The sequence below is a fragment of the Heteronotia binoei genome, chromosome 1 (assembly GCF_032191835.1).
Source record: "Heteronotia binoei isolate CCM8104 ecotype False Entrance Well chromosome 1, APGP_CSIRO_Hbin_v1, whole genome shotgun sequence".
Lineage (NCBI taxonomy): Eukaryota > Metazoa > Chordata > Lepidosauria > Squamata > Gekkonidae > Heteronotia > Heteronotia binoei.
Window position 1 is genome coordinate 55,989,746 of NC_083223.1, and position 26,533 is coordinate 56,016,278.

General features: G+C 43.3%; 1 protein-coding gene across 4 annotated transcripts in view; it reads left to right on the forward strand.

Annotated features, from left to right (window-relative positions):
• DLGAP2 (DLG associated protein 2) overlaps positions 1 to 26,533 on the forward strand; it is a 662,574-nt gene that overhangs the window by 85,265 nt on the left and 550,776 nt on the right. For all 4 annotated transcript variants that reach the window (XM_060234802.1, XM_060234819.1, XM_060234811.1 and 1 more), the window contains exon 2: positions 11,567 to 11,621. In XM_060234802.1, the coding sequence (XP_060090785.1) occupies positions 11,567 to 11,621 (55 nt within the window). The remainder of the gene's footprint in view (positions 1 to 11,566; positions 11,622 to 26,533) is intronic.

Here is a 26,533-nt window from a genome sequence, read left to right on the forward strand (position 1 = left end):
TCCTCAAACCATAGAGTTTTGCCCAAGAAGAAGAGTGTCACTGTATGACATCCCTGATATGCAATTTTGTTTTAGGGACATTGCCGTGCGACCTCACTGTTTGGTGGCAGAGTTTCCTCTGACAGCCAGCTGGCTGGCAGCAGGCAGAAGCCCCCAAAAGTGCCCAAACTGGGGAATGGTAACCCTAAAAATGCCCCCAAACAATGTGTGAACACTTTAGCATAGATTTGTGAGAGCTGTGACAAGTTTCCTAGACTTGAAGAAGAGATAATGTTTTAAAGAGGCACTAAAAACAAAGGCCCCTGCCTTTGGACAACAGTAAAAGTGAAACAAAACTGAATTAATTTTGTTCATTTCTCCTTAATACAATAGATTTGGACCTTATTTTTATCCATCCAGGTATTTAACCTCTGTGTCAGAACCTCTAGAGGTCTCAGAAAGCTACACTCCAGTAATTCTCAGTATCATGATATATGGTATAATGGGTGCTGCTTTTGAATTTCCATTTTTGTTTTTATAAACTGCTTTTGAGGCTGGCAGAAGAGATGTTACTGAACTAAATTCTTCCACCATCCCTCTTTTTAAAGAATCCTACCTTCTCTCTGCTTATTTATTTGCTTTCAGAATCTGCAGCATGATTCATCCTATCCCATGCTGAGCTCAAATTAAACAGATTTGCCATTGTGGGAATGGATCTTCAAGGGCATTCCAGGTTGTTCTCCCCGCCCACTCTCTCACTTGCCCTCAACTTGATGCACCAGAACTTTGGATGCTTTGCATTCAGGGGTCATTTTGTAGAAAAATAGGTGGTGAAGCTCAATAGCATAACTCGTTAGTATATGCCCCCCAGCCAAAAGTAACCTGATGCAAGAAAGGAGAGCCCTGGGTGAGCGAGACCTGCTTGGACTGGCTAGAGATCCAGCCAGCCCAAACAGGTGTCGCTCACCCGTGGCTCTCCTGGGCTGCCCCCCCCCAAGTCAAAAGGCCAGCAAGCCACCCGCTGCCCAAAATCACATAAGAAGTGGAGAAAGGGTGGTGTGGGTTTCTCCAGGGGTTATTGAGGGGCATGGCTGACTGCCTGCTCTCCTAATCCAAGTTATGCAGCTGCACCTAGTATTCAATGGACAAGGTAGGTGAGGAGGAAGAGGGGGAACCATCAGAAAGGTTCAGGAGCTGTGCTCCTGTAAGCTGCTGCTGAATCTGAGGTCTGATTGTCTTGCATGTGGATGTTTTTGTCCAAAGGGATGCTGTGGTTCCCAAACAGACATCACTGGGAATAATGCTGATTGTGAGAATAAATACAACGGGCTCTAGAAAGAGGCTCTGGATGAGTGCCCCATCACTTTGCTGATGATCATGCAGATGCTGAAGTTCAGCATTCCTTTTATTTGCAATGCACTGTTGCTGCCTTTTCCTGTCATATTTGGCCTTGCAGCTTTTAGCATCAACATGTGTTTGTAGTGTGATCTGTCTTCTTTAGTCAGGACTGGATCCAATGAGTTCTCCCTCAAAGGCCAAAATAGGCCAGAAAGGGGCCTCATCCCCCTGCCTTTTACTGACAGAACCAAGCTTGGATATTATGGTTGCCTAGCAGCTGCCACTGAACAGAAATGGAGGACCCGGTGGGATGGGCCAATAGGACACAAAGGCAGCTTCCCCAATGGCTCAATCTGTCCTGGGGTTGGAGGGATTGAATGACATGCAGTTCAGCTAAAGGGAGGGGAGGTGAGTCGTCACCAGTACAGCTTGACTTTTATATATATATATATATATATACACACACACACACACACACACACACACATACATACACACACACAGGGCTTTTTTTTTAAGCAGGAACGCACAGGAATACAGTTTAGACTGGCTTGGTGTCAGAAGGTGTGGCCTAATATGCTAATGAATTCCTGCAGGGCTTTTTCTACAAAAATCCTTATGTGAAACAATGGTGACATCAAGGGATGTGGGCTAATATGCAAATGAGTTCCTGCTGGGCTTTTTCTACTAAAAAAGTCTTCTCTGTGTGTGTGTGTATATGTATATGTGTATATGTATATGTGTGTGTGTATATATATATATATATATATATATATATATAGAGAGAGAGAGAGAGAGAGAGAGAGAGAGAGAGAGAGAGAGAGAGGGGGGGGGGGATGCCTGAACCTCTTCATGTTTCTGAGTAGCCTCTGAACCTGCCCATTCCTTTAAAAAGATCCTTCAGTTTCTAATACCGCATTGCTAAACACAGTTTAGAAAACAGCTACACTGAGAAGAATGCACCTGTGGTTTCAAAAGCATTATCTTCAGTTTTCTCTATTGTATAGTTAAGTGGTCCCTGCTGTCCTGTAGTGAGAGGTCTAAGAAAAATACCAAAAAGGTTCTCTTTCTTTGGATGAACAGTGGAGGCTATAAGAGTCTTTAAAATATTTGTTCTGTTTATAGATATGTAAATTAGCTATGGACAAAACTCCAGGAGTCTTGATGTGCATTAAAACCAGCTATTGCGAATGAAAGAGACAATGCTCGGGAGGGAGGAGGGAGGGAGGGAGTACCTTTTTTGGAAAATTCTTGGTTGTCTCATAAACCCAATCCAGGAGCACCCAGTTTCCCCTCATAGTCTCCAAACTTTATTCCCAGGGGCTCCTGCTGCAACACACATACACTCCTCCTCTTATACAGTGTTGGTATTAAGGTGGAAGCTGCTCTACCCCTAAGTAGTTGGCACTGTCTGTTTCCTTTGTTTCTTTCCCTTCTCCTCCTTCCTGTACCTCTAATGTAAACTGGAAGCAAGCAGCTCCCTCAAAGCAGGAAGATAAATGCTGATCCTGCATCAAATCCTCCAGAGCAGCAGGGTGGGAAATTCTTGGAGTTGCCAGCACAAGGGTGGCAGGCAGTGCTGACATCACATCTAGCACAGCTGGAATTGATGTAATGACATCATTTAAGCTCTAGAATTCAGCCAAAACTTTATGGTTTAACCATAGAATTTTGACACAATGCTAGAAGGTTGCTGGTGATGTGATGAGATCACTTATGGCCCTTCCAGAAGTGATATCAGAGCATCAGAATGCTTGCAATCACTCCCACATTTCCCTCCCATTTCCCTAACTGCCTGATTGAGCAGTGGTGGGAAAGGCCTATAGCTGAGGTCTCCCACACCCAGTGTATCAAGGAATCAAACAGCTGGCCCCATGGGTTGGCAGGGCAAAAGCACACACATAACCAGACTGATGGTATTTTAAATATATATATTTATATTATTTATTATAATAGACAAGTTAATATAGTTACAGCCAGCAGATTACCAAAAGTCAGGTACAACACAAAACAATAAAGCTATCTTTACCTGCCTTTCACTTTTAAGAATCTTACACTGAGATGAGGGCCTCAAATTGGCATAGACTACGACTTCAGTAATTTGGCAAGCATAGAGCCAGGCCTTTACCCATGAAGTCTCACACCCCCTGGTGGTGGGTAGGGGTGTGTAAAAACAAAAAAAAATCAGAATTAATCGGATTCGGAAATATATGTGGCCAAAATATTCGGAATACCGTATATTTCCAAATACCGGTACTCAGAATAGCCGTATATATGGTAGATGTATGGCTATTTCCGAATATACGGCCCTATTATACCCTATGGCCATTGAAATCAATGGCAACATAGGGTATATTGGAAGTCGCCTGGAGGGGAGGGGGTTTGAGGGAGAGCCCCCAAATTTTCAGGGGACTCTCCCCTACAAACCCCTCAAGTTCCAAAAAGATTGTACGCCCTCCTTTGCGACCCAGTAGTCCAAAGGAGACGTTTCCTATCAGTTTTCAAGGTGACCAGATCTGTGGTGAAGGAGCATATGTTCCGTGCTGTTGGGGGGACTGTTCATTTCACCGCAGATATCTGGAGCTCCCAACATGCATTCGAGGGGTATCTCTCCCTGACTGTGCATTGGTGGCAACCCAGATTGGACCAGGGGGTTCCATTCCAGGGAAGAGGGTGCTCCTATCCCACCATTATACCCTATGGGCCATTGAAACCAATGGCAACATAAAGCATAATTAGAGGCTACTGGGGGGCAGGGGCGACCGACCTGGCAAGGTTCCAGGTGATCACCCTCCTGCCGTACCTGATTTCTCCTCTTGGCACACAGGTGCCACCCCCACCAAACATCTCAGACAGAGATGGCCGGCGTTCCTGCCTTGTCACAGAACTCTCCTGGAGAGCTCTGGAGGTAGTTGCGATGGGTCAGACCTCCTGGCTGAGTGGTGTTGGCTGCTTGGGCACCCCAGCACCAGCCTGCTTCTCCCCCTTAAGAAGCACCGCCTGATGGTCCTTCTGCAGGTGGTTCCATATCCTTCCCGGAGTCAGGTGGGCAGGGTCCTGCCCACGACTGACCCAGGCTCTGCACAGCTGGCACTGCGCATAGCGTGGATCCTCCGTAAGTTGGAAATGCTTCCAGACTTCGGAGGTGTACAGATGCCCAAGCTGACCGGCAGCTTGGGTGTACGGAGCCACCTCCTGTGAGGTGCTTGGGGCAGACACATCATGTCACGGGGTGGCAGGAGGGGCTGGCCACTGGGGGGAAGTGGACAGAGATGGAGGCACCTTGTGTGTCTCCATTTCTTCCCCTTCCACCCCATGCGGCCTCCCCTCCTGGTCATCCCCTGAAGGACTGCTGGTGCCCAAAGGAACTGAAGAAGGGGGCTGGTCCTCCTCAACCAGCTTCTGCTCCAGCTCCTGCATGACACTCTGCACCCTCCTTGGGATGATCATTTTGGACAGAAAACTGTCCCCAAAGCTCATCTCCAAGGAGGGCTGCTCCTGCTGCCCCTCCTCCGGCTTCTGAGGCTGAGCGACATCAGCTGGAGGAGAGACTGCCCAAGCAGCAGACCCCTGCTCAGTTCCAGCACCTAAAGGCACCTCTGCTGGGGGTGCCCTAGCAGCAGCCTCGATGAAGGGCCCAAGGTGGGACTTCTTCATCACACTCCGGCCAGAGGTCGGAGTGCTGGAAGGCGGCTGCGGAGTGGCCCTACGCACAGGTGTGGGGGGAAACTGGGTCCTCCCCCTCCCCTCCTCCCCTCTAGTCTTCTCCTTGGCCTTGCCCCCAGGGCCCCTCTTCTGCTGCCTGTCACTCATGTCACCCTTGGCCAGTCTCACACAACCTGAACTGAGAGTGGGATTTTTTACAAACCTAACTTACTACACTGTACCCTGAACCAACAGGTGCCCTGACTTCTTTTTAAAAACCCTCCCACCAAAACTTGTTTGTTTGTTTTTTTGGTCCCTAACCTGTCCTTCTTTGGGTTGGGGTAGTAGTATTCTGGTAAAGTTTAGGAGACTAGGTGATCCTGACTCTACCTGGCTACAGTTTTTAAAAGGCTACCTTGAGATGAAGGCAATCCTTGTTATATCCTCCTAGTTAAACTTCTCCTAACTAGATCCTGGGACAAACCGGATTTCCTTGCAAACTAGAAATCAGGTGTTCCCTATAACTAGAGAGAAGCTGTGGTTTACCCTATGGAAATCTAAGGATGCACCAGATTTCAGTGGCTGAAAGCAAGATGCACTGCAACCCTAGTCTCTTTACAAGGGAGTCTGATGTTGCCTAGTAGTCATGCTGCCTTTTATGAGAAACCTAAAATCTTTTTAAATTGCCCCTATCTGGCCTAGTTGAATTTTGGAAGAAGATAAAGCCCTAAACTAGATTATTTAAAAAAAAATTTCAAAAAACACAATCCCTAAAAACACCCTTATTAGTGGGGCAGCCTATTTAGTGGCCCTAGCCAAACTGAAAGCACCCTCAGACCCCAAAAATAACTCTTTAAAAACATGAAAGTGACCCACCCAGCACAGCCCACACACCAACCCCCACACCAACCAGAGGTAATTTAAAAAAAAAAACCAAAACGTGACAGAAAGAAACTTAACTTTTAACCCACCCCCCCAAAACCAGAACCAGGAAAAGGGACAACAGGACAGGATGCAAAACCAATAACAGATCCAAACAGATCATGGAGAAAAGGCCAAAAAACTCAACTGTTAAAAAAGTGACCTTTTTAACAATAAAAAACCTCAGGCCAAATCAGTCAACAATACCCCCCCCCCCAAAAAAAAAAAACAGAACCAGGAAAAGGGACAACAGGACAGGATGCAAAACCAACAACAACAGATCCAAACAGATCACTGAGAAAAGGCCAAGAAACTCAATTGTTAAAAAAGTGACCTTTTCAACAATAAAAAACCTCAGGCCAAATCAGTCAACAATTCCCCCTCCCAAAACCAGAACCAGGAAAAGGGACAACAGGACACGCTGCAAAACCAACAACAACAGATCCAAATCACTGAGAAAAGGCCAAAAACACAACTGTTAAAAAAGTGACCTTTTTAACAATGAAAATTAGGCCAAACAGCCCTCCTCCCCAAGAATAAGAACCAGAAGAGAAAAGGAACAACAGCAGCACAACACAGCAGCAAGAAATCAAGCACAGAATTCTTTTAAAACAGTAAAAAACTTGACTTTTAATAATACAGGAACTTTACCAACCCCTCCCCCCAAAAAAAACCTTCACCCTAACCCCAAGAAATCCAAGCCACCCAAATCAGGAAAAGTAAAAGGACACTGCACATTTAAAAGTTCTCTCACTAAAGTAAGATATAGGCAGATTGGAAACCCCCCCACCCCAAGCCCCCACCCCCAGCAGAACCCCCTAACCCTAACCCCAAATAAACTACCCAGTACCCACCCACCCAAATCTGGATAAGTAAAGGGACTCTGAGTCTTAAAAAGTCCTTTTACTTTTATCCTAACTAAAATAAAAAGCACCCCAAGACTGTCTTACCTTAGGTGTCTTCTCTTCTCCAGGCAGGTCAGGCAAGGCTGAGAGAGCGGCAGCAGCTGAGGGCCAGCGCAGCACAATCTCTCTCTCACACCAACACCAACACAGCAGCAATGGAATGGAGTCCAGCCAGGCAGACTCCTTAAAAAGGTTCTCTGGCCCTACACAGAGCAGTTTCAAAAAATACCACTGCACTGTGATTGGCTAGGGAACACTGTTCACTTGGATACCCAAGTAAGCAAAAGAACAACAATGTTGTTGATGGCTGGGGGATTAGCCCAGCCATCAGCTACACAAGAGCCCCACAAAGCATGCATTTGCAATGCATTTTGCAAATGCATGCTTTGGATTGGCTGCTGGGGCTTCTCTCCCCCTCCCCCTCCCTCCCTGATCCCAGGGAGGCTATGGGAGAGGCGGGAAAAGGCTTCCAAAGGCGAGAAAGGAGGCAAGCAGCTCCCCTGAGGTTTCAGAAGCTCGTTTCTCACCTTTTCTATGGACTTCCATATACTTCCGAATATTGATGGCTTCCAATTGGATTCGGAAGTATACGGCACCGTATACTTCCGAATCAGGGGTGATTCGGAGGTTTCTTCGAACCGAATGCACACCCCTAGTAGTGGGTATAAAAAGATGTTTCAAATACATAAAATATTCCCTCCCCCCCGCCCCCAAAAAAGAAGTCTCACAGAGGAACCCCTGCCCCTGAGGAATATAATAATTATAGTTTTTGCCCCTCAAGTCAGGTGATGGTGACATGCATCCAATCCTTCAGGAGAATTCTCCAGAATCTTACATCATCACTCCTGATCTTTCCCCCTCCCAACAGTAAGAATACACTGTCATGAAAAGCTAATTCCTCTGATCATGGACTGATAAGGTATGAGGCAGGCCAAGGCCCTTAATTAACAACACTTGTAAGAAAGAGCCAGGCCAATTATTTACATGTTAACCCTTGAGCAGAGGCAAGAATGGTGTTTAGCCTTACCCAGTGTGATATAACAATGCTAGAAGTACCTGGAGATTTGGGGGGATGGAAGCTAGGAAGGACAGGGCTGGTGATGGGAGAGGCGTTGCCGGGTATAATATTTTATCCACCTCCAAGGCAACCATTTTTGCCAAGTGAACTGATCTCATTTTTCAACAGCTATGTAAAATTTCAGGGAGAAGTTATCTGAATATTTGGGTTGAGTTGCCACAGATTTGCAGCTGACTCTCAGCTGTACCTCATGCTTCCAATAGATCCCAGGGAGGCTGTGGGAACTGGGAACAAGTGCCTGGAGGCAGTTTGGAATGGATGAGGGCTAACAAATTGAAATTTATTTCCTGACAAAATGAACTTACTACCAGTGGGGAGAGAGTTTAACCCAGGAAATAGGATATTTCCTCTTCAGGATGGAGTTTTACTCTCCCTAAAGGAGCAGGTTTGTATCTTGGGAGTGCTGCTGGACCCAGGCCTTCTGTTGGATAAAAAGGTAATAGTGGTAACCAGCGGTGCTTTCCATCAGCTTCTGCTAGTGAGCAAGCTGTGGCCCTTCCTGGGCAGAAACGTGCATACTACAATGTGCTCCACATGGGGCTACCCTGCTACTATAGGTACAGAATACTGTGGACAAAGTACTGATTGGAGTGGGTTGTAGGGACATTCCACTCTTGTTCCATCTACACTGGCTCATATTTGGTTTCTGGACACAATTCAGGGTGCTAGTATTGACTTTTAAAGCCCTATATGGGTTTGGGCCAATAAGGCTCGCCTTCTCCCATATGAGTCATTTTTGGAGCCCTGCTCAGGTGCCTCCACCATCTGAGGCTAGAGGGATGGCTATCTGAAAAAAATGATGTATGCATGTTGGGGCGAAGCTCTGGTGGGCAAATTAGCTTCTTGCCATAGAGTTTTGCCAAAAAGCCAGAACATTACCCCTCAATATCATTGACATGCTTACATCACATCTGGGTGACATAGGCACAGCACATTTATTTTCAGTTTCTTGCCTGTTTTTTTTTTTTGGGGGGGGAGGGTTTCCCCTGGGCTCCAAACCAGGGGATTCCCTCCCCCAAGCTGGGGATTGGCAGCCCTATCCCCCAGACAGCTAACATCCATCTAGTTTACATCAGCTGTTAATCTGTCAACTCCCTGTCTTTACAGTAAAACTAATGCTCTTTCATCTCTAAATATTTATCTATTTAGGTAGCACATTTTAGGTAGCACATGTGGTCATCAGGGCTTTTTCTGAGCAGGAACACACAGGAACGCAGTTCCAACTGGCTTGGTGTTAGGGGGTGTGGCCTAATACGTAAATGAGCTCTGGCTGGACCTTTTCAACAAAAAGCCCTATGTGAAAGAATGGTGACATCAGAGGGTGTGGCCTAATATGCAAATGAGTTCTTGCTGGGCTTTTTCTGCCAAAAAATCCCTTGTGGTTATTCTACCCAACTTAGAGTTTTCAAAGCAGCAAACAATAAAAATAATTTGAGCAGTTTTTTAAAAAACACATATAGTATAATTTTTTAAAAAATATCAATTAAAAAACACATGCACAATTTACTCACATAAACAGGAAGGAGAGGAAATGCCAAATGAAACACATATGTCTTCACTCACTGCTGGAAGACTGTAGTTGAGTGGGGGGAAGCCATGATTTTTATATATATAAGGTTGCATTATGAAGGCATGTAGAAATCAATGTGTTTCCTTTGGAAACACAGAAAGGCTATTGGACAGTTTCTGGATCCCTCATATTTCTTTGAAATGGGAATACAGCATTTTCAACACTATGAGTTCTTTACATCTGTCATGCTAACTGTATAGTTTATATTTGGGTCTTAGAAAGATTTGTATCCCTCATTCTAGAATATGAATTATTTGAAAGAAAAACCGTAAGGCACTGAACACAATGTGTCTTTCAGTGTGTCCAAAAGCTGGTTGTCTCAGAATATTACCAAGGGACAGAGAACAGTATAGTAGGATATTCTATCACCTGTGATGCTCAAAGAAGGAAAAAACAACACAAATCCACACAATCTTGGCATGAATTTTAGAAATTAGCGGTAGTCTGAAGAAGCTTCAAAACAAGGAATTGTGCTTTTCCATTCAATATGAGGAAAATGTTTCAAGTTATGTCATCATCCCCATTACAACAAAATATGAGATGAAAAAGAACCATTCAAATTAACACTAACGTACTCTCTATAGCCAAATAAAAGGCTTCTGTCTATCACATTTTTAATACACTGTTCTTCCTAAGAGCTCAGGGTAAAAGGTTCTTCCTCGGGTTTTTTCTCACTACTTTTCTCATGGTTTTTTCTGTGTATAACAGAGGGCAAAACTGTTAAAGGGCTGAAATTTTCAGTATTTTAAATTAATGTTGAATTCTGTGTCTGCAGAGCCAGGGCTTGACAGGTGAGTTGGTAAATTAACCTGATTTCCTCTTCAACTAGATATGATTTGTGATGTTTGCACAACTTTCCATTACTGAACTTGACCACAGGTTTTAGAGTTCCCGATTACTGGACTCCTTAAAAACGTTATTGATAACTTTGGGATCTGCACTTCTAGATTTGTATCTCTATAATTTTGTGTTCTAAGTAGCACCAAACAGATTTAAGAACAGGAAGAAAAGGAAGTACTGAGCTAAGTTTTCTTATTTGAAATACTTGCCTCCAAACCTTCCTGCATTTCTTCTTTCTTTTGCAAAACAACCAAAGCAGAATTATGGCATCAGAGAACCACTGCATAATGCTAGAGCAGACTTAGGGTGGGGAGGGAGTGAATCTTCTCATCCCTAGAAGAATCACCTGATTTTTTGTGTGTAAGAGGTCCCCCCCCCCCAATTTGGAGCCATTTAAATTAAATTCAGTTTGCGTGCCATATGAGTGTGCTTCCTGTTCCCATGTTTGTGCCATGACAGGAAGCATTGTTTCTAGTATGCTTTGATTCTCAGAGCCCTACCTGCTTAATTTGCGTAAATTCTGATTCTCTGCATTATGTTCCGAGCCTGTCAGGATGAAACTTGTAATGGGTGCTGCAGGGACAGGTTGTAGGCACTGTGATGCATCGCAAGTTTCCTGTCATTGTTAATTGTGGAACTCATCCTGCAATAGGAGAACAATGTCACAAAAGGAAACCTTCATTTGCAAACTGTGTGCGTCATACCATTACTCATGAGAAGTTAATACTCATTTTTTTGTATTTGTGAATTTGATGTTACATGACAGTTGACTTTCAGGTTTCCAGTAGCATAGGAGAAAACTTTTCTAGTGCAGTTCCTCCCCCCCCCCACCCCCACCCTATCGTTGGAAACACTTTTAAATTCCAAAAACAAATTGCTCTGAAATGATTTTCATTTGAAATCCAAATGATTTCCATTATAACGTAAATGGTTTCACAAAGAGTGAAAATACACATCATTTAAAATGTTTATTTAAAATACACAACACTGAGTGATGAGACCACTAATTTGAAGGCAGTATGTAACGTGGCAATGTTTCCTAGGATACCTATAGAAATTTTGAGGTATTCAGAAGCAATGAAATATGTATGTAAATGAATGCATGCACATCATGCTTTTATGTGCCTATATCTGTTTTAAGAAAGGGCCAACATACATTCACTTTACAGATAAAATCATGGACCAGTTCCCATATAAATATGGGGTTTAAATTGCACAATTAGCTGTAAGTATCTTTTTATTCTAAAAGAGTAACAAAAATGTTTTCTTTTCTCTTGTATCTGCTAACAGGTGTTGCCTGGCATTCTGCAGAAGCATTGCTGTATTTTACCAGACAGGAATACAGGTAAAAACTTTTCTCTGTTGCACTTTTATGTATTCCATATATATTGAGACAGAGAAATATGAAAACACAGAACTGCATAAGCAAGAGGAATTCTTGATTTTAAAAAGCTGGTTACTTTAGTGCTGATCGATCCCCAAATTCTAGTTGTTTGCTTTCCATAGCAGTTTTACCTAAATACGTGCTGTTTGGGACCAGGAGTTTTCTAGGAACATTTTCCTATCTAAAGTTGCATGTTTTAATTTCGGTACCATATTTTTGTAAATAGTAGATATCACATGAGGATTCATGTACAGTGTGAATCCTCTGGCGTTTGTATTTTTACATGTATCTGAAGGCCTCTGTGTAACTCACCTCTATGTACTTCACTCAGTCTGTTTCTGTGAATGGTGCTGATGGTACCATCGGATCATTCATTCTATGAGAAGAATTGTTTCAATTGAGAATTTTGACAATGAATACTGATAGTCAATTAACCACAAAACTGTTTCTGGTCTGTTATGTATAGCTGATATTGTATTAAAACTTTTATATTAATTTTCTTTGAAGCTTTCATTGATACGTGAAAGTGTTTTTCTCTAATGTACTTGTTTCTTTGAGAAATGAATTTTCCACTGCTACATTTGAAACAAAAATGGAAAACTTGGAGAACTCCCGTTTAAAGATAGCATTCTGATCATCTATAGTAAAATTTACTGCTCCTGCAAGCATAAGTGTATTTGTCTCTTTAGGATTGCAGTTTACAAACTGCTTACCTAGTTAATAATAAATGAAATTTATTATTTATAAAGCTCCTTAAAAACAAGGCTCAGTTCAGAAATTAAATTAAAAATGCTGCCTGAAGGATTACGTAATAATTAATTTTAATTTGTATATTCTAAGAGCCAATCCACACAATTGATCTTTGGTATAGTATCGTGTTTCTGGGATTATGTCATTTGAGAGTCCAGATGCAGGGCTACATATTTACATATCCTCCCATCTAGATCAAACATAGAAAGCTCATACACCAAAGAAAAGATTAGGCTACAGATTTCTCTGGAAGAGGGGAATTTTCCATGGACAAATAGATTTTTATCCGGAAAGCACTGAGACACACAGCTGAGATGGTATACATGTCACATGATTTATTTGCATGTATAGATTATCATTTGTCATGGAGATTGAGGACCTTGCTTTTTGTAGCCTGAACTCAGAACAGGCTTGAACAGGTGTGTTGTTTGGTGCTTCTCTTTTCAAGAAGCTAGTGGTCATGTTGGGTTGTGTATGAGGAAGCAGAAAAATTGCATTGTACAAGTGGTTAATCTCAAATAGTTAAGTAACTGAAGGCATCCTGCATCAGGACTGGCATCCACAAATTTCTAAAAGCAACCAAAGAAGGACTGAACTTGGAGTGGGAATTCCATGTCATGGTGGTGGTGGTGGGGGGGGGCAGTGGATTATGCTCAGGTTAATTATTACCTCCTAAGGTTTTAGAGGGCATATGGATGCCTGTGTTGTGCTTCATATAACATAATATTATATATTATAATATATTTTGTTTCTAGTTACTGGCAGAGCAATCCTATGCAGAGTTACTCTGGTCTGAGCTTGCTGTAATCAGTGGGTTTAAACTGGAGTAACTTTGCACAGGATTGTACAGTCAGGGATTCCAGCACATTTAATTAAACCTAGAAGCTAACAGGCAGGCAGTCCACAGTGTGTATTGGTTTTTATGTAAAGAAAACAGGTATACTGTGTCTGTAGTCACTTTCATGAATTAGTTGTTTGCCTGTCTGGATTGGCTAACCATTGCTTATAAATATGTGCAGAGCATGCTATTTCTTCTTTAAAACTGATAAGCAGGCTGAGATTGTCATTTGCCAGTATGGAAATGAGCTATTGGTTGTACAAGAGGAATGTAGGGGCAGGGGAGGAGGGAGCAATAACGACACAAGGGCCTGAAATTCCTAGTATGCTATCAGCTAAATTCACAACTCGTAGTTTAACTGAATGGTGTTTGTTTCCTTCTGATGTTCCTTAAAAATGAACCATTCAGCACCATTTCTCCCCATAAAAGGTTAATGATCAAGTTCAAAGGGTTAGTTGTTGACCATTTAAGTACTGTGCTGATGGAAACTATTTTCAGTGTGTTTGATATGCAGCATATAATCCACATAGTATGCTAGGCAGGAAACAATAGTGACGGCAGCTAAAGCTGGTTCAAGGGTACCAGAAGCTTGTATGCAGCTACAGAAAGAGGACTATATCTGAAAGTCCTTTTAGGTCTGATTTGGACAGGTTTTGATTGATTGTCAAGCTGTACGAAGATTCCTAACACTTGTAAGAGAAAAAAAGGAAACTGCTTGCCCTGCCTCAGAATTTTATCAACTCTTTTTCAAGCACAGTTATGTGGAGAATTTTTGCACAGTGTATTTGGCATATCAGTTGTTATAAAAATCCCTAAAATAGGGTGTATAGTGATTTATTCATTCGGCGGCTGCTGTGACCAAAAAAGCCTCCTTATAAATACTGTTAGAAATTAGCAGACATGCAGATGTTCATTACTTCACTGTCATAACTCTGTAGTTTGAGTTCCCTTTTGAGATACTACTTATGTACTCAGAGATTATGAGGAACAGTTGCATTACATGTTGACTAGATTCTGTTTCCTGAATGAAAGCTAAACTGCAGTGACTTTCATCTTTCTACACAAAGTTCTTCGGAATTTACCATGTAATTGAAACAACTATTACTTTATCTTCCTGTTAATCAAATTATTCAGTAAGCAACTTAAAATATTTTGTTACTCTACAGCTGTTCTAAATCACCTGGGCAGCCTCACTGCTTCATGATTTGGGTTCTTAAATAATCTCAACCCAATGTCACCATTATTTTAGCTGTAGGTTCTGATCTAGTAGCCAATTTTTGCTTAATAAACTGCCTCTTCCGAGGGTTTATTCTTGGACAGTCTCCCACTGAGCAACTATCCAATGCCTGTCATTCATTGTTCCATATGTTTATATGCCTCAGTGAACTATATAAGAATGATGGGTATTTTTACATCAGAGGATTTTGAGCATCACAGATCCTGCCCTGTCAGGTGGACAGCCCTTCTTGCCTAAGGAACCACGACGCTGTGATCAGATACTGTCTTTCAGACAGAAAACTGGACATGAATTTTGTGGATGGGAATTGTAGAAGTGGGACTGAGCTGCTTAATAATGCAAGTAAAGGGTGAGTTTGAATATTTTAAAAAAATTGTACCAACCCATGGAAAGCTACCAAGCAAATGGTAAGTTCTAGCAGTTAACTTTACTCCTGGTTTTCTGTGCAGAGACATATGTGATCTTCTCCATTCACTTTGAAGTGATACTTCAATCGACTTTTTTTTTTTTAAATTGAAGGTTATTAAAGCAGGGTTCAACAAATCCATATTAGTATGGTGCCTCAAAATGTCACTGAGGCAAGTAGAATTTTCAGCAATTATTTTATTTTATTTGCTTGGGTCCAGTGACTGGACCAAGAGGCATATGGTAAAGTCGGGTACTTTCCCAATGCTTCAGGAGCCAAGTGGGACTCACCCATCTTTCTCATACCTCAGGCAGCCACTATTGACTTGTCCAGAATACCCAGGACAGGATCCTGGACAGCAGGTAATTGCAACAACAGGACATGGGCTTCATCACCTCCCTCCTGGGCCCCAGAGCTTCAGGTATTGGCTGCTGACACCATCTCCTGGAGCTGAGACAACAAAGATAATGACAGGGAAGAGCAAACCTCAGAGGCCATCAGACCAGCCAGCAAGCATTAAGGCAGCTAGCAGAAGCCCAGTCATGATGGCCTAGATGGAACATGGGCAGGGGCTAGCAATGCAAGGACCTACATGGAACCAGGCAGGGAAGGCCTGTTTGAAGGCCTCCCAGAAAATGGCCTGCGGGAGAAAAGGGGAAGGATGGGGCAGGAGACTGGGGGGTGGAGTGGCACACTAACTCCTGGCCCAGATAATAGCTCAGGGCATAATGACTCAGGCCTAGGGGTAGGGTCAGAGGCGGGGGCTGATTGGCAGAGGTCGGGAGGAAGCAGGGCTTTTTTTTGTAGCAGGAACTCCTTTGCATATTAGGCCACACATCCCTGATATAGCCAGTCCTCCAAGAGCTTACAAGGCCTACTGTAAACTCCAGGAGGTTTGGCTACATCAGGGGCATGTGGCCTTGTCAACCGGTTTTTGGAGGGATGCCTCCTTCTTCCAGATTCCAATGACTAGGCAGAGACATGTGGTTCAGAGAAACAGCTTTAATTTTCACTTTTGCAAAAGTGGAGAGGAAGACCAAGTACAATGCTGTCTCCCTCTGGCTAATTCGTGGTCAAGCCTGAGCTTTTATCAATCCCCGACGTCACAGATCCCTCCCTTCCCCTGTGGCAAACAGCCAATCGAACGCAGGGGTTACAGTCTAGCTCATCCCCGTCCGCTATCTCAGGCTATGACCATATCAAATACAAACATCCTACAACCATATAAGGTAAACATCCTAAAAGCATCGTTTTCCCTTGTTTTATTTTATTAAGTACAAAGTTCTAAACCTAATATAACTCTACAACTACTACCTGCCCTAATGGCCTACTTGTCAGAATTATATCAACTTGGCTCACTAAAATTCTAAAAATGCTTTTTACTCAATATATTTTAAACTTAACTCATAAAGAATAGAAAGCAATTAAGACAGATCTTTAGCTCTCATTTCAGAGTTGCTATGAAGCTTGAAGAGGAAATGGCACTCGCCACCAACCACAGACAAAGGCCGGAAATTGCCAGCAGAGAGATAGGTACACAGTTTTAAAGGTCAGAGGAGCAGTTGGCGTCTCTGCTAGTTACTCATTTATCCCTTTTGCTCCTGCTAAATATTGATTCTGCCTTGTTTCCTAGCAAGCCTTAAAGCAAATGAGAAGCATTTTTATTTACCTTAGATTAAATAGGGCTAAGATCTATAAAGGAACAGTGAGCAACAGATGCTAGCAAACTATTAATAAGTCTGCAATAGGAAGCAGTTGCCCATAAACCGCAATAGGAAAGTAACTTGCAGAGCAGCTCAAATGTCAGGCCAGGTGTGCTATGTTTGCGGAAAGCATGGGGGGGGTCCTTTTTCTTCTAAGTCTTATCTTGTTTTATATGTTTGAACATGGTTGAGTCAAGAAGAAGGTGGGGGCTCTCTGACTCCTAGTAGCTGAACAAACTTCTAAAAAAAAAACTGCTTACCCGCAAACCACAGGTGGGAGGGGGACTTCTTGCTGCCTCATCTAGTGCTGAATATATGTTTTATATAAAGGATCATAATTGAATAAATGAACATTCTCATTATTAATTTCCTAACAATCCCCCCTTTTATTTTATAAACTCTTCATTTATTCACATTTCTTCCTTCTGCACCCAAGTGGATTCGAGTCTCTCATACACATGGGAGTCCCCTGGAGGGGGTGTCAGTGGTCGGTACTTGGGCAGAAATATTTCCATTTTGCTAGGGGTCTGGCAGCCTTTGCTGCAAAATCACATATTATCATTCTGGGAATAATTCTGGCAACCATTGAACAGGCCCGCTCCTGACCCAAGAGCTGCATCATTTCATTACTCCAGTCCTTGAGCCTGGAACTGGTCCGACCATGGATTCTTTAGCTCAACTCACTGGTTATTGTTCAAGGGATTTCTTCTCCCGAGCGTAAAACAGTCAGCTCCTGTGTAGTTAGGGGTTATCTTAAATACCTGTGGAATCCTGCCATTTCCGGTAAGCACGGACTCCAGAGGGAGTTGCCTGTGGAACCTCACTACTGCCGGTGAGTGAGGTCCAGAGGTTGGTTCTCAACCGTCCAGGTCCGAGAAAAACTGCACCTGCAAAATTTATCTAGGAAAACTTTGCTTAAAACTGCACAAATAAAACAGCACAAGTTCAAAACAAGTCTATAATTCAAGACAGTATATAATCTTTCATCTTGGAAACTGGGTTTTCTTTCTCTCAGGAGACACGACCTTTTGAACAAAACTCTGGACAACTCGTCAGGCTAAAACTAGCTTTCTGATACAAATTTTGTCATTCAGCTCTCCCAGGGATCTTTCTACCTTCTTCCCTCTTTCTGGGGCTACCTGATTAGCGTGATTTATGGGCAAACAAATCTTCCACTAGGAGAGAAACGCATTATTTTAAATACCAAAAAGCAAGTAAAGCAAAGTTGCTTCAAAGAGGGTCCCCTCTTTGTGGCATCACATTGGAGTATTTGCAATTGGGACCTTCGAGGTTTAGTAGAGCAGAAGCCGCTACTTCCTCCCGGAGAGGCTTTTATGAACTCACACCTGGTTCGGGGTTGGTTCTTCTCCGTGGTCGTCTTCCTCTGGTGTCTCCTCAATTACATTAAGTGAGACCTCGTTCCCAGCCGGGTGGTTCCACATGTAGGGGTCGAGATCCCCTTCCGTAGCCACTTTCATGACTCTAGGTTCTCGCCTCTCACACCAGTAGTTGTCACTCACCCTTCCTCTTTGGCCTCTTCCTTTCCCTCGGACTTGGGGAGGGGCGTTCGGGCAGGATCGAATCCAATGGCCCCTTTCGTGGCAAAAGCTGCACTCATCACATGGTAATGATGGTCGCCTAGCCCTACCCCGACCCCTCGAGGTCTTCTTTCCTCTTTGGAGGTTTTTCCAGGCTTCGTGGGACTCTAGGGCTTCATTCAACTTTTTAAACATCTCAAACCATTTCTTTCCCTTGATCTCGAGAGTGTAGGTACCTTTGGGAGTGTTGAAGGTCCTCGCAACGGTCTTCTCTCCGGAGTCGTATTCGGCTGGAACCACTGCTTCTTCTGCTCGTCCCCTACAACCAACTTCAGGGGACCAACCTTCTTCCGGGTCCTCACTCCAATCAAGGCATGCGTCACTCTGGGCCTCTGATGGTGGAGGGGATGATGCCATTCTCCCTTATCTCTCCCGATTGTCTCGTCTAGTACCACTTTCAATAAACTGCACAAAAAAAAAACTTATTTAGGCAAGTTAGTTGGGCCAGTGAAGGTTAGACCGAGAGACTGGTCATAAGATGAAGGAGGGGAACTGACCAAGAAGATGTTTTGACTTTTAGTGGGGACAAATGCCGGGACCTCAGGGTTGAGCCGCCTCCTGCCAAACTTCAAAGGGGTCAATCCAAACATTTACACAGTCTCGACCGGTCCCTTCTTCCCAAATTGGCAGGAGTCAGTCTACTCTCCTTGGCCGCCAGGCCCACTATCGGACCCACTATATTTCCTAGGTGAACACAGCGGTAGCAGGAACCCTTCAGGGACTGTTCTAAGTACCAATGGCCTCCAAACCTTTCCCTTAAGACTTGCTCTAATTCTACACTAAATTGACCCACGCCTCCGTAGAAGCTTGTTGTATGAATGGAAGGTAACAACCCTCAGAGCAATCTTGATCTCCCCATACATTTTCCATACCGTTAGGTAGCAGGGACCAAAGCAACTCCGCAATTCATATTTCAATATCTAATTTCCAAGGACACCTCAACCAAAAGTGCCTTGTCCAAGGAATACTTATTCGGTGATGATACATCCGGCAATTATATACCCACTTAAACTACACGCCCATGTGCAAGTTCAAGTACTGCACGGTCGCCGGACCATTATGGCATAAACAGGACAATTTCATTACAAACACAAAAAGCAAACCTGCCCGCACTTCCCCTTCTTTGAGTGAAGGCAAATTTACTCAATTTCACAGACATATTTCACATTACCTATAACAGTCTTTACATGGCCTTGCTGCTTTTAGCAATGTGAATCATTTGACTGCTTTGATCTTAATTTCTACCTTTGCTTCCAGCACAGGCATCTGGCTGGCTACAAAGGAAGTTCTTCTCCAGAGAACATCTGGTACTACTCACTCCGGTATCATCTAAATAAGCACACGCATTATCTCCTCGCACAAGAAACTGATCATCAAACTTTGTGCCATTTTGCCATTTCCACATTAGGCCTGTCTGCTTGGAGAGGCCAATCCAATGATGCACGGGGCGAGTCAGATTCACTAGAAAATGCATATCTTCCGGCGAATCAATCAGGGCCAACGTGGCACCAAATGTGGAACATTCAATCTCACTACTATTCCAATCTTTTTCATCTTTAGACATATAATAACATTTCCCATGATACCCAATCCAGTATTGTGGACAGGCTGTTTTACCAAGAGAAGGGCGTGGCGAGCATGGCCGTGTTTCTTTGGCAGCCATTACAATGATAACAACTAAAATTACAAACACAAAAGAGACAACTACAAATTTCTTCTTCCATAATACACTTCGGGATCCTACACTTCGGGATCCTACAGCTGTTGGACGCTTCTTGAGATTCCCCATTCTTCCTCAGGAAGCACTTTAAAACATAAATGGGAACATTACAAAAAGAACATTTTACATTATATAAGACAGATTTTATGGTCTTGTCAATTGGAAGCCTCCCAGAGGGGATCGTATAGGGGCGACCTGGTAACAATGGCAACCGGCCCCTTCAGATTCTTAGTGGTGGCCCTGCCCAGGGAAGCGGTTCCACCGGGAATCCTCCTGGAATAGCAGTTCGATTCTTTATTCTCCAAACCAGTGGGGGGTCGTCCCCAATTTTTCCCAGGAAACACCACCGGGTGCGGCGGGGTCCCAAGTTTTCATTCAATCCCCTATTTTGACCTTTTACCAACCAAGCGGTCGCCTCTCCTTGCTCCCCTCTCCACAGGGTAACAATGTAGGCATGGTGTCCAGGGGTGCGCCAACAAAGGGTCAGCAAACCTGGAGTGTGGACCCAGGGGGCAACCAACATTTGGAATCTCCGACGAGGGCTCCAGTAAGGCTGGTCCTCCCTCTGGAAGTCCGGTGGGGAATGCATACGGCTATATTGTCTCTATGGCAAACCGACAAAACAACTAAAACAAAAAAATAAGGGAGGGAGAAGAAAACATGTATGGGAGCCTAGGCAATCTCCCCGGAGAGTGGTCATGTACCCGAACTCTCCTGTTATAATCAAATTAACATACAAGACAACTAAAACATAAAAATAAGGTAGGGTTCACATATACAGGATCCTATTCACTCACTTCTCTGCGGTCCCAGCCCACCGTGTTAACGCAGACGGGAATCGCAGTAGTGACAGCTCCATTGTTGTTTCGATATCAAATATTGAAGAACCCAGAGATCTGTTGCAAATCTCTAAATTCTTCAATACCAGAGCTCTAAAATTCTTTTACCAACCTATAGCAGCAATACAGTTATAGCAGCAGTATAATTAATTATGCCGTCAAGGGCATCCCCCAGACTATAATTCTATTATGGTTAACCTGACAGACAAAACAAATTAAACACACAATTTCCCTAAATCCTTTCGAATGCAACAAGTATCCTAATGCACTGGCTGCATGCGGAACCGACTAAGGTCCGCTGGCAGAAGGGACCGATCCCTTCCCTTCTCCGTCGTCCAAGCTCTGTTAAAAAGCCACAGGCAGAAAGTAATTCTTTACCTTCCCTCATTCATTGGGACTTGCCTCAATGAATCCTCTGTTTCTTTGTCTAAATTTTAAATCCTCTTTTTCTTGTTTTGGGGGTACAATTTTGAGTGTTGTATTTAATTTATTCATTTCTCTCTCCAACTTGCTGGAGGGGAGTACCTTCTGTGAATCCTCCTCTATGCCCCCCCCCCCCGTCGCTGCTTTTTCCATTCCCTCCTTTCACCAGGGGCGACGGGTCTCTCTGACCCTCTCGCGCCTGACCTTCCCCAGGTTGGCCAGGCTGATAAGGAGGGGGAGCAGTGGGGATGACATAGTGTAGAGGATCAAAAATGAACAGACATTCTGTCCTCTACGGGTGTAGTTTTCATAGGTTTCCTTTTTTTTTTTTCTAATTGCCTTTAAATGGGGGGAGAATATCAATTCTCTTCCCTATGAAGTACACCCATAACAAAATATAAAGTGCCCCCTTGCCCACTACAGGGCTGGGCTCCTGCTCCTTTGTCTCATATCCTGTAGAGACCTCATCCTAGTGGGAGATCAGCCTTTCCATCGGCTGTCTCCGGAAATTCCTGACCCTGGCCATTCCTTTCCAGTGATCTGGGCGTCCCCAACGGAATTCCCTACCTTTGGTACCTTTTCCTTTTTACCTTTGACGTCTTATTTCCCATCCCCAATACCAGACAACAACACAAGGGTGGGGATTTTGGCCAGGAGGTAAGGGTTCCTCAAAGCCGGGACACACAGGGGTTTTGACAGTTACACACGACTTCGACTCTCGCCCCCGGAGCTCACGGTCGGCTAAGAGAACTGCGAAGTCCACTCACACACCACTCACACCAACAAACAAGCCTCAATGCCCAAAACTAATTTTAATTTTCTCTGCCCAATTTTATTTTCTACTCACCGGTTCCACACAGCAGACTCCTCCGGTGGGCTGTTTTCAGCTGAACGTCTCGTTGTGGGTTCTTGGGGAGCAGAGTGCCACGCCTCAAACAGTGAGTTGGCAGCCGAACTCGGCCGGGGATCCCTCCAAAATCACAGGAGAGGAGTGTTCGCCCTGCTCTCCAATGGACCAGAGGCCCAACCCCAAAAGGGGCTTCTTAATCCCACTTCTGACACCAGAAATTGTCAACCGGTTTTTGGAGGGATGCCTCCTTCTTCCAGATTCCAATGACTAGGCAGAGACATGTGGTTCAGAGAAACAGCTTTAATTTTCACTTTTGCAAAAGTGGAGAGGAAGACCAAGTACAATGCTGTCTCCCTCTGGCTAATTCGTGGTCAAGCCTGAGCTTTTATCAATCCCCGACGTCACAGATCCCTCCCTTCCCCTGTGGCAAACAGCCAATCGAACGCAGGGGTTACAGTCTAGCTCATCCCCGTCCGCTATCTCAGGCTATGACCATATCAAATACAAACATCCTACAACCATATAAGGTAAACATCCTACAGCATCGTTTTCCCTTGTTTTATTTTATTAAGTACAAAGTTCTAAACCTAATATAACTCTACAACTACTACCTGCCCTAATGGCCTACTTGTCAGAATTATATCAACTTGGCTCACTAAAATTCTAAAAATGCTTTTTACTCAATATATTTTAAACTTAACTCATAAAGAATAGAAAGCAATTAAGACAGATCTTTAGCTCTCATTTCAGAGTTGCTATGAAGCTTGAAGAGGAAATGGCACTCGCCACCAACCACAGACAAAGGCCGGAAATTGCCAGCAGAGAGATAGGTACACAGTTTTAAAGGTCAGAGGAGCAGTTGGCGTCTCTGCTAGTTACTCATTTATCCCTTTTGCTCCTGCTAAATATTGATTCTGCCTTGTTTCCTAGCAAGCCTTAAAGCAAATGAGAAGCATTTTTATTTACCTTAGATTAAATAGGGCTAAGATCTATAAAGGAACAGTGAGCAACAGATGCTAGCAAACTATTAATAAGTCTGCAATAGGAAGCAGTTGCCCATAAACCGCAATAGGAAAGTAACTTGCAGAGCAGCTCAAATGTCAGGCCAGGTGTGCTATGTTTGCGGAAAGCATGGGGGGGTCCTTTTTCTTCTAAGTCTTATCTTGTTTTATATGTTTGAACATGGTTGAGTCAAGAAGAAGGTGGGGGCTCTCTGACTCCTAGTAGCTGAACAAACTTCTAAAAAAAAAACTGCTTACCCGCAAACCACAGGTGGGAGGGGGACTTCTTGCTGCCTCATCTAGTGCTGAATATATGTTTTATATAAAGGATCATAATTGAATAAATGAACATTCTCATTATTAATTTCCTAACAGCCTAATATGCAAAGGAGTTCCTGCTACAAAAAAGCCCTGTGAGGAAGCATAAATCAGGCTCCATAACCAGGAAGCTCCATAACCAAGCCATGGAACAGAGAGCCAAGGGGTGCTAGCAAGAAGAAACTGCACAATAATGCCTCAGTGAAAGTACGAAGCATATTTATCACTTTTGCATCACAATGTTTATGACATAAAAATAAATGTGTGTGAATTTATCATTACTGTTTATATATAACCTAACTTTACATCATTCAGTGGTAGTAGAGGAATTCATTTATTAGCCATTTGCTTTCTCTATTGGCTCCAATATTGAACTAAATGGAGCTTTTTGAGAAAATAATGGAATGATAAAAAACTGGGGAGAAGTTAGTTCAGGGTTTGGGGTTAGCTTTTTGTTATGATGATGACAGCGAAAGTTACCCCTGTACTTAATTGATTACTGTGACATGTTTACCATGGCTTTAATAAAATCACAAGAAACTATGTAAATGTGAGGATTAAGTTTTGTGCTAGCAATAATTAGAAAATATGTCCATTCAAATACAAGACCCTGATAGCTGAAAAATGAGTTTGGCTCCTAAATTTTGTGGCTGGTTCATAAAATCAAAGAAAATCTGTCAAGACTTGCATCAGTTTTTCTTGTTATGGCAACCAATAACAAATAAGTGGAAACCAACGGCTATATCACATGACAAAACATGGATTGAAGCAAATGTTATCTTGAATAGGTAAGCAAAATGAAATGTCAAACCACATTTGGTTTGAATCAGTGGATCAGTACGGGTAGTAACATGTACCATTTGTATAAAATTAGTTGCCGCCATTTCCTTCATCTCCTTCCCCTGTCCTATCACTGATTTGTTTTTAAGATTCAGATGGGTAGCCATGTTGGTCTGAAACAATAGAGCAAAGTTTAATTATGGGTATAAGCTTTCATATGTGTGCAGAATTATACCCAGAATTAAACTTTGTTGGTTTTAAAGGTGCCACTTAACTCAAACTTTGTTCATTTTTAAGGTCTTTTCACTAATCTAGATTAACTGAAGGGTTTTTATGAAGTTATTTAATATCACAATAAGAAAATTCCTGTCCATTTCCTCCAGTCTGCCTTACTATACAGGGAGAGAATTGCTTTAACTGTGCCTTCTTGTGCTGCTTCAGTTTCTACTTGCTGAGACCTTACAAAATGTTTCCATTAAGATGCATGGCTCTTCGTTGTGAGCTGTGGCTTTCCAGCTCTGTTTCTATGGAAATTGAATTAAGGGGATTATTGACAGAAGAGATTGCAAATCTCTCCTTGATCTTCCATCTAGTCCAGAGGGGGAGGGGAGATCCATTCACTGGTCATGTGGTCAAAGGAGATGATTTTAGGAATGGGGGGGGGGAGAAATGATTAGTCTGTGGTCTTTAGTTTCATGCCTGCCCTCCCCACCCCAGCCCCATTTTTTTTTAAAAATGTGTGATTTGAAGTGTTAAATAAGTCACCGAATAGTCATCATGGGTAATTATAGTTATTTTTCAGTAGCAGAGGAAGAATACTATGCAATCAGGAGAACTGAAGCTGCCAGCGTTCATGTATTTCCACTCTTGTTAGAGACAGTCAGCTTCTATTAGTAATGGGTTTGGCTGGGCTTGTCCCAGTACAAAGGTTCATTGAGTAGGGGTCTGGTGAACTGATCTAATAATGAGTTGACATCTGTAGGGTCAGTGAGAAATTTCCTCTAAACTTGACAACTGGACTAAGATTTATTTATTTATTAGTCTCACAACTGAAGCACCAGATGTTTCTTCAAGCATTCCTGCTCTGCAGCAAGTCTCTGAGACCAATTTTACATTTATTCTATCCTTCATAGGGTTGCCAGGTCTGTGTTGGAAAATACCTGGAGACTTTGGCAGTGGATGTGGGAAAGGGCAGGATTTGGGGAGGGGAGGGGCCTCAGTATGATACAGTGTAGGGTTGCCAATCCCCAGGTGGGGGCAGGGGAATCCCCCAGTTTGGACACCCTCCCCCACTTCAGGGTTATCCAAAAGCAGGGGTGGGGGAGGGAAATGTCTGCTTGGCACTCCATTATTCCCTATGGAGACCAATTCCCATAGGGTATAATGAAGAATTGATCCACAGGTATCAGGGGCTCTGGGGAGGCTATTTTTAGAAAAAGAGACATCAAATTTGCAGCATAGCATCTGATCCTCAAAACATCTTCCAAGTTTCAAAAGGATTGGACCAGGGGGTCCAATTCTATGAGCCCCAAAAGAAGGTGCCCCTATGATTCATTATTTCCAATGGAGGGAAGGCATTTAAAAGGTGTATGGTCCCTTTAAATGTGATGGCCAGAACTCCCTTTGGAGTTCAGTTATGCTTATCACATCTTTGCTCCTGACTCCACCCCAATGTCTCCTGGCTCCACTTCCAAAGTCCCCAGATATTTATTGAAGTGGAATTGGTAAACCTAGTACAGTGTCATAGAGTCCACCCTTCAAAGCAGGCACTTTCTCCAGGAAAGCTGATCTCTGCCAGATGGAGATCAGTTGAAAAAGCAGGAGATCTCCAGGCCCCACCTGGAGGCTTCCAACTCTATCTTCCAAGGCGCTCATGGTTATTTATATGGAATTTTCCTGGTTTTTGCTTTACAAGAAACTTATGAGGTAAGCTAGGCTGAAAGCAAGTGATTGAAAATCACCCATACTCAAGCAAAATGTTTGCAAGTGGAATACCCATGTTTCTTAATAAAGAAATGTGTTTCCTCCCATGTTCTGAATAATGGGGAACCAATCTTTCTTTATGTACAAAGGTTCCTCCCCTGATACAGAATGAAACAGATGAATTTTTAAGTTTCTCCTCCTAAGCCTACCATACAGGCTTAGGTTTGATGGCTAGGCAGGATAAAGTGAATCAGGTTACTATTTCCCAGCCAGTTTATAATATGTGTATTTGCCCTTTTCGATCAATGAGACACGTCACAATGTTTTAGTTTTCTGCTTTGTGTTGGCTCTCCTATGTATAGAGTGCTCAGTCCAGGGCATCTCATCGAACATTCAGAGCCTTTCAAATTACTAACCTAGCTTGTCTTGGCTACTCATTCAGGGCCATGACCTCCTAAAATAGCCATGGTTCACTGAAAGCCTGAAA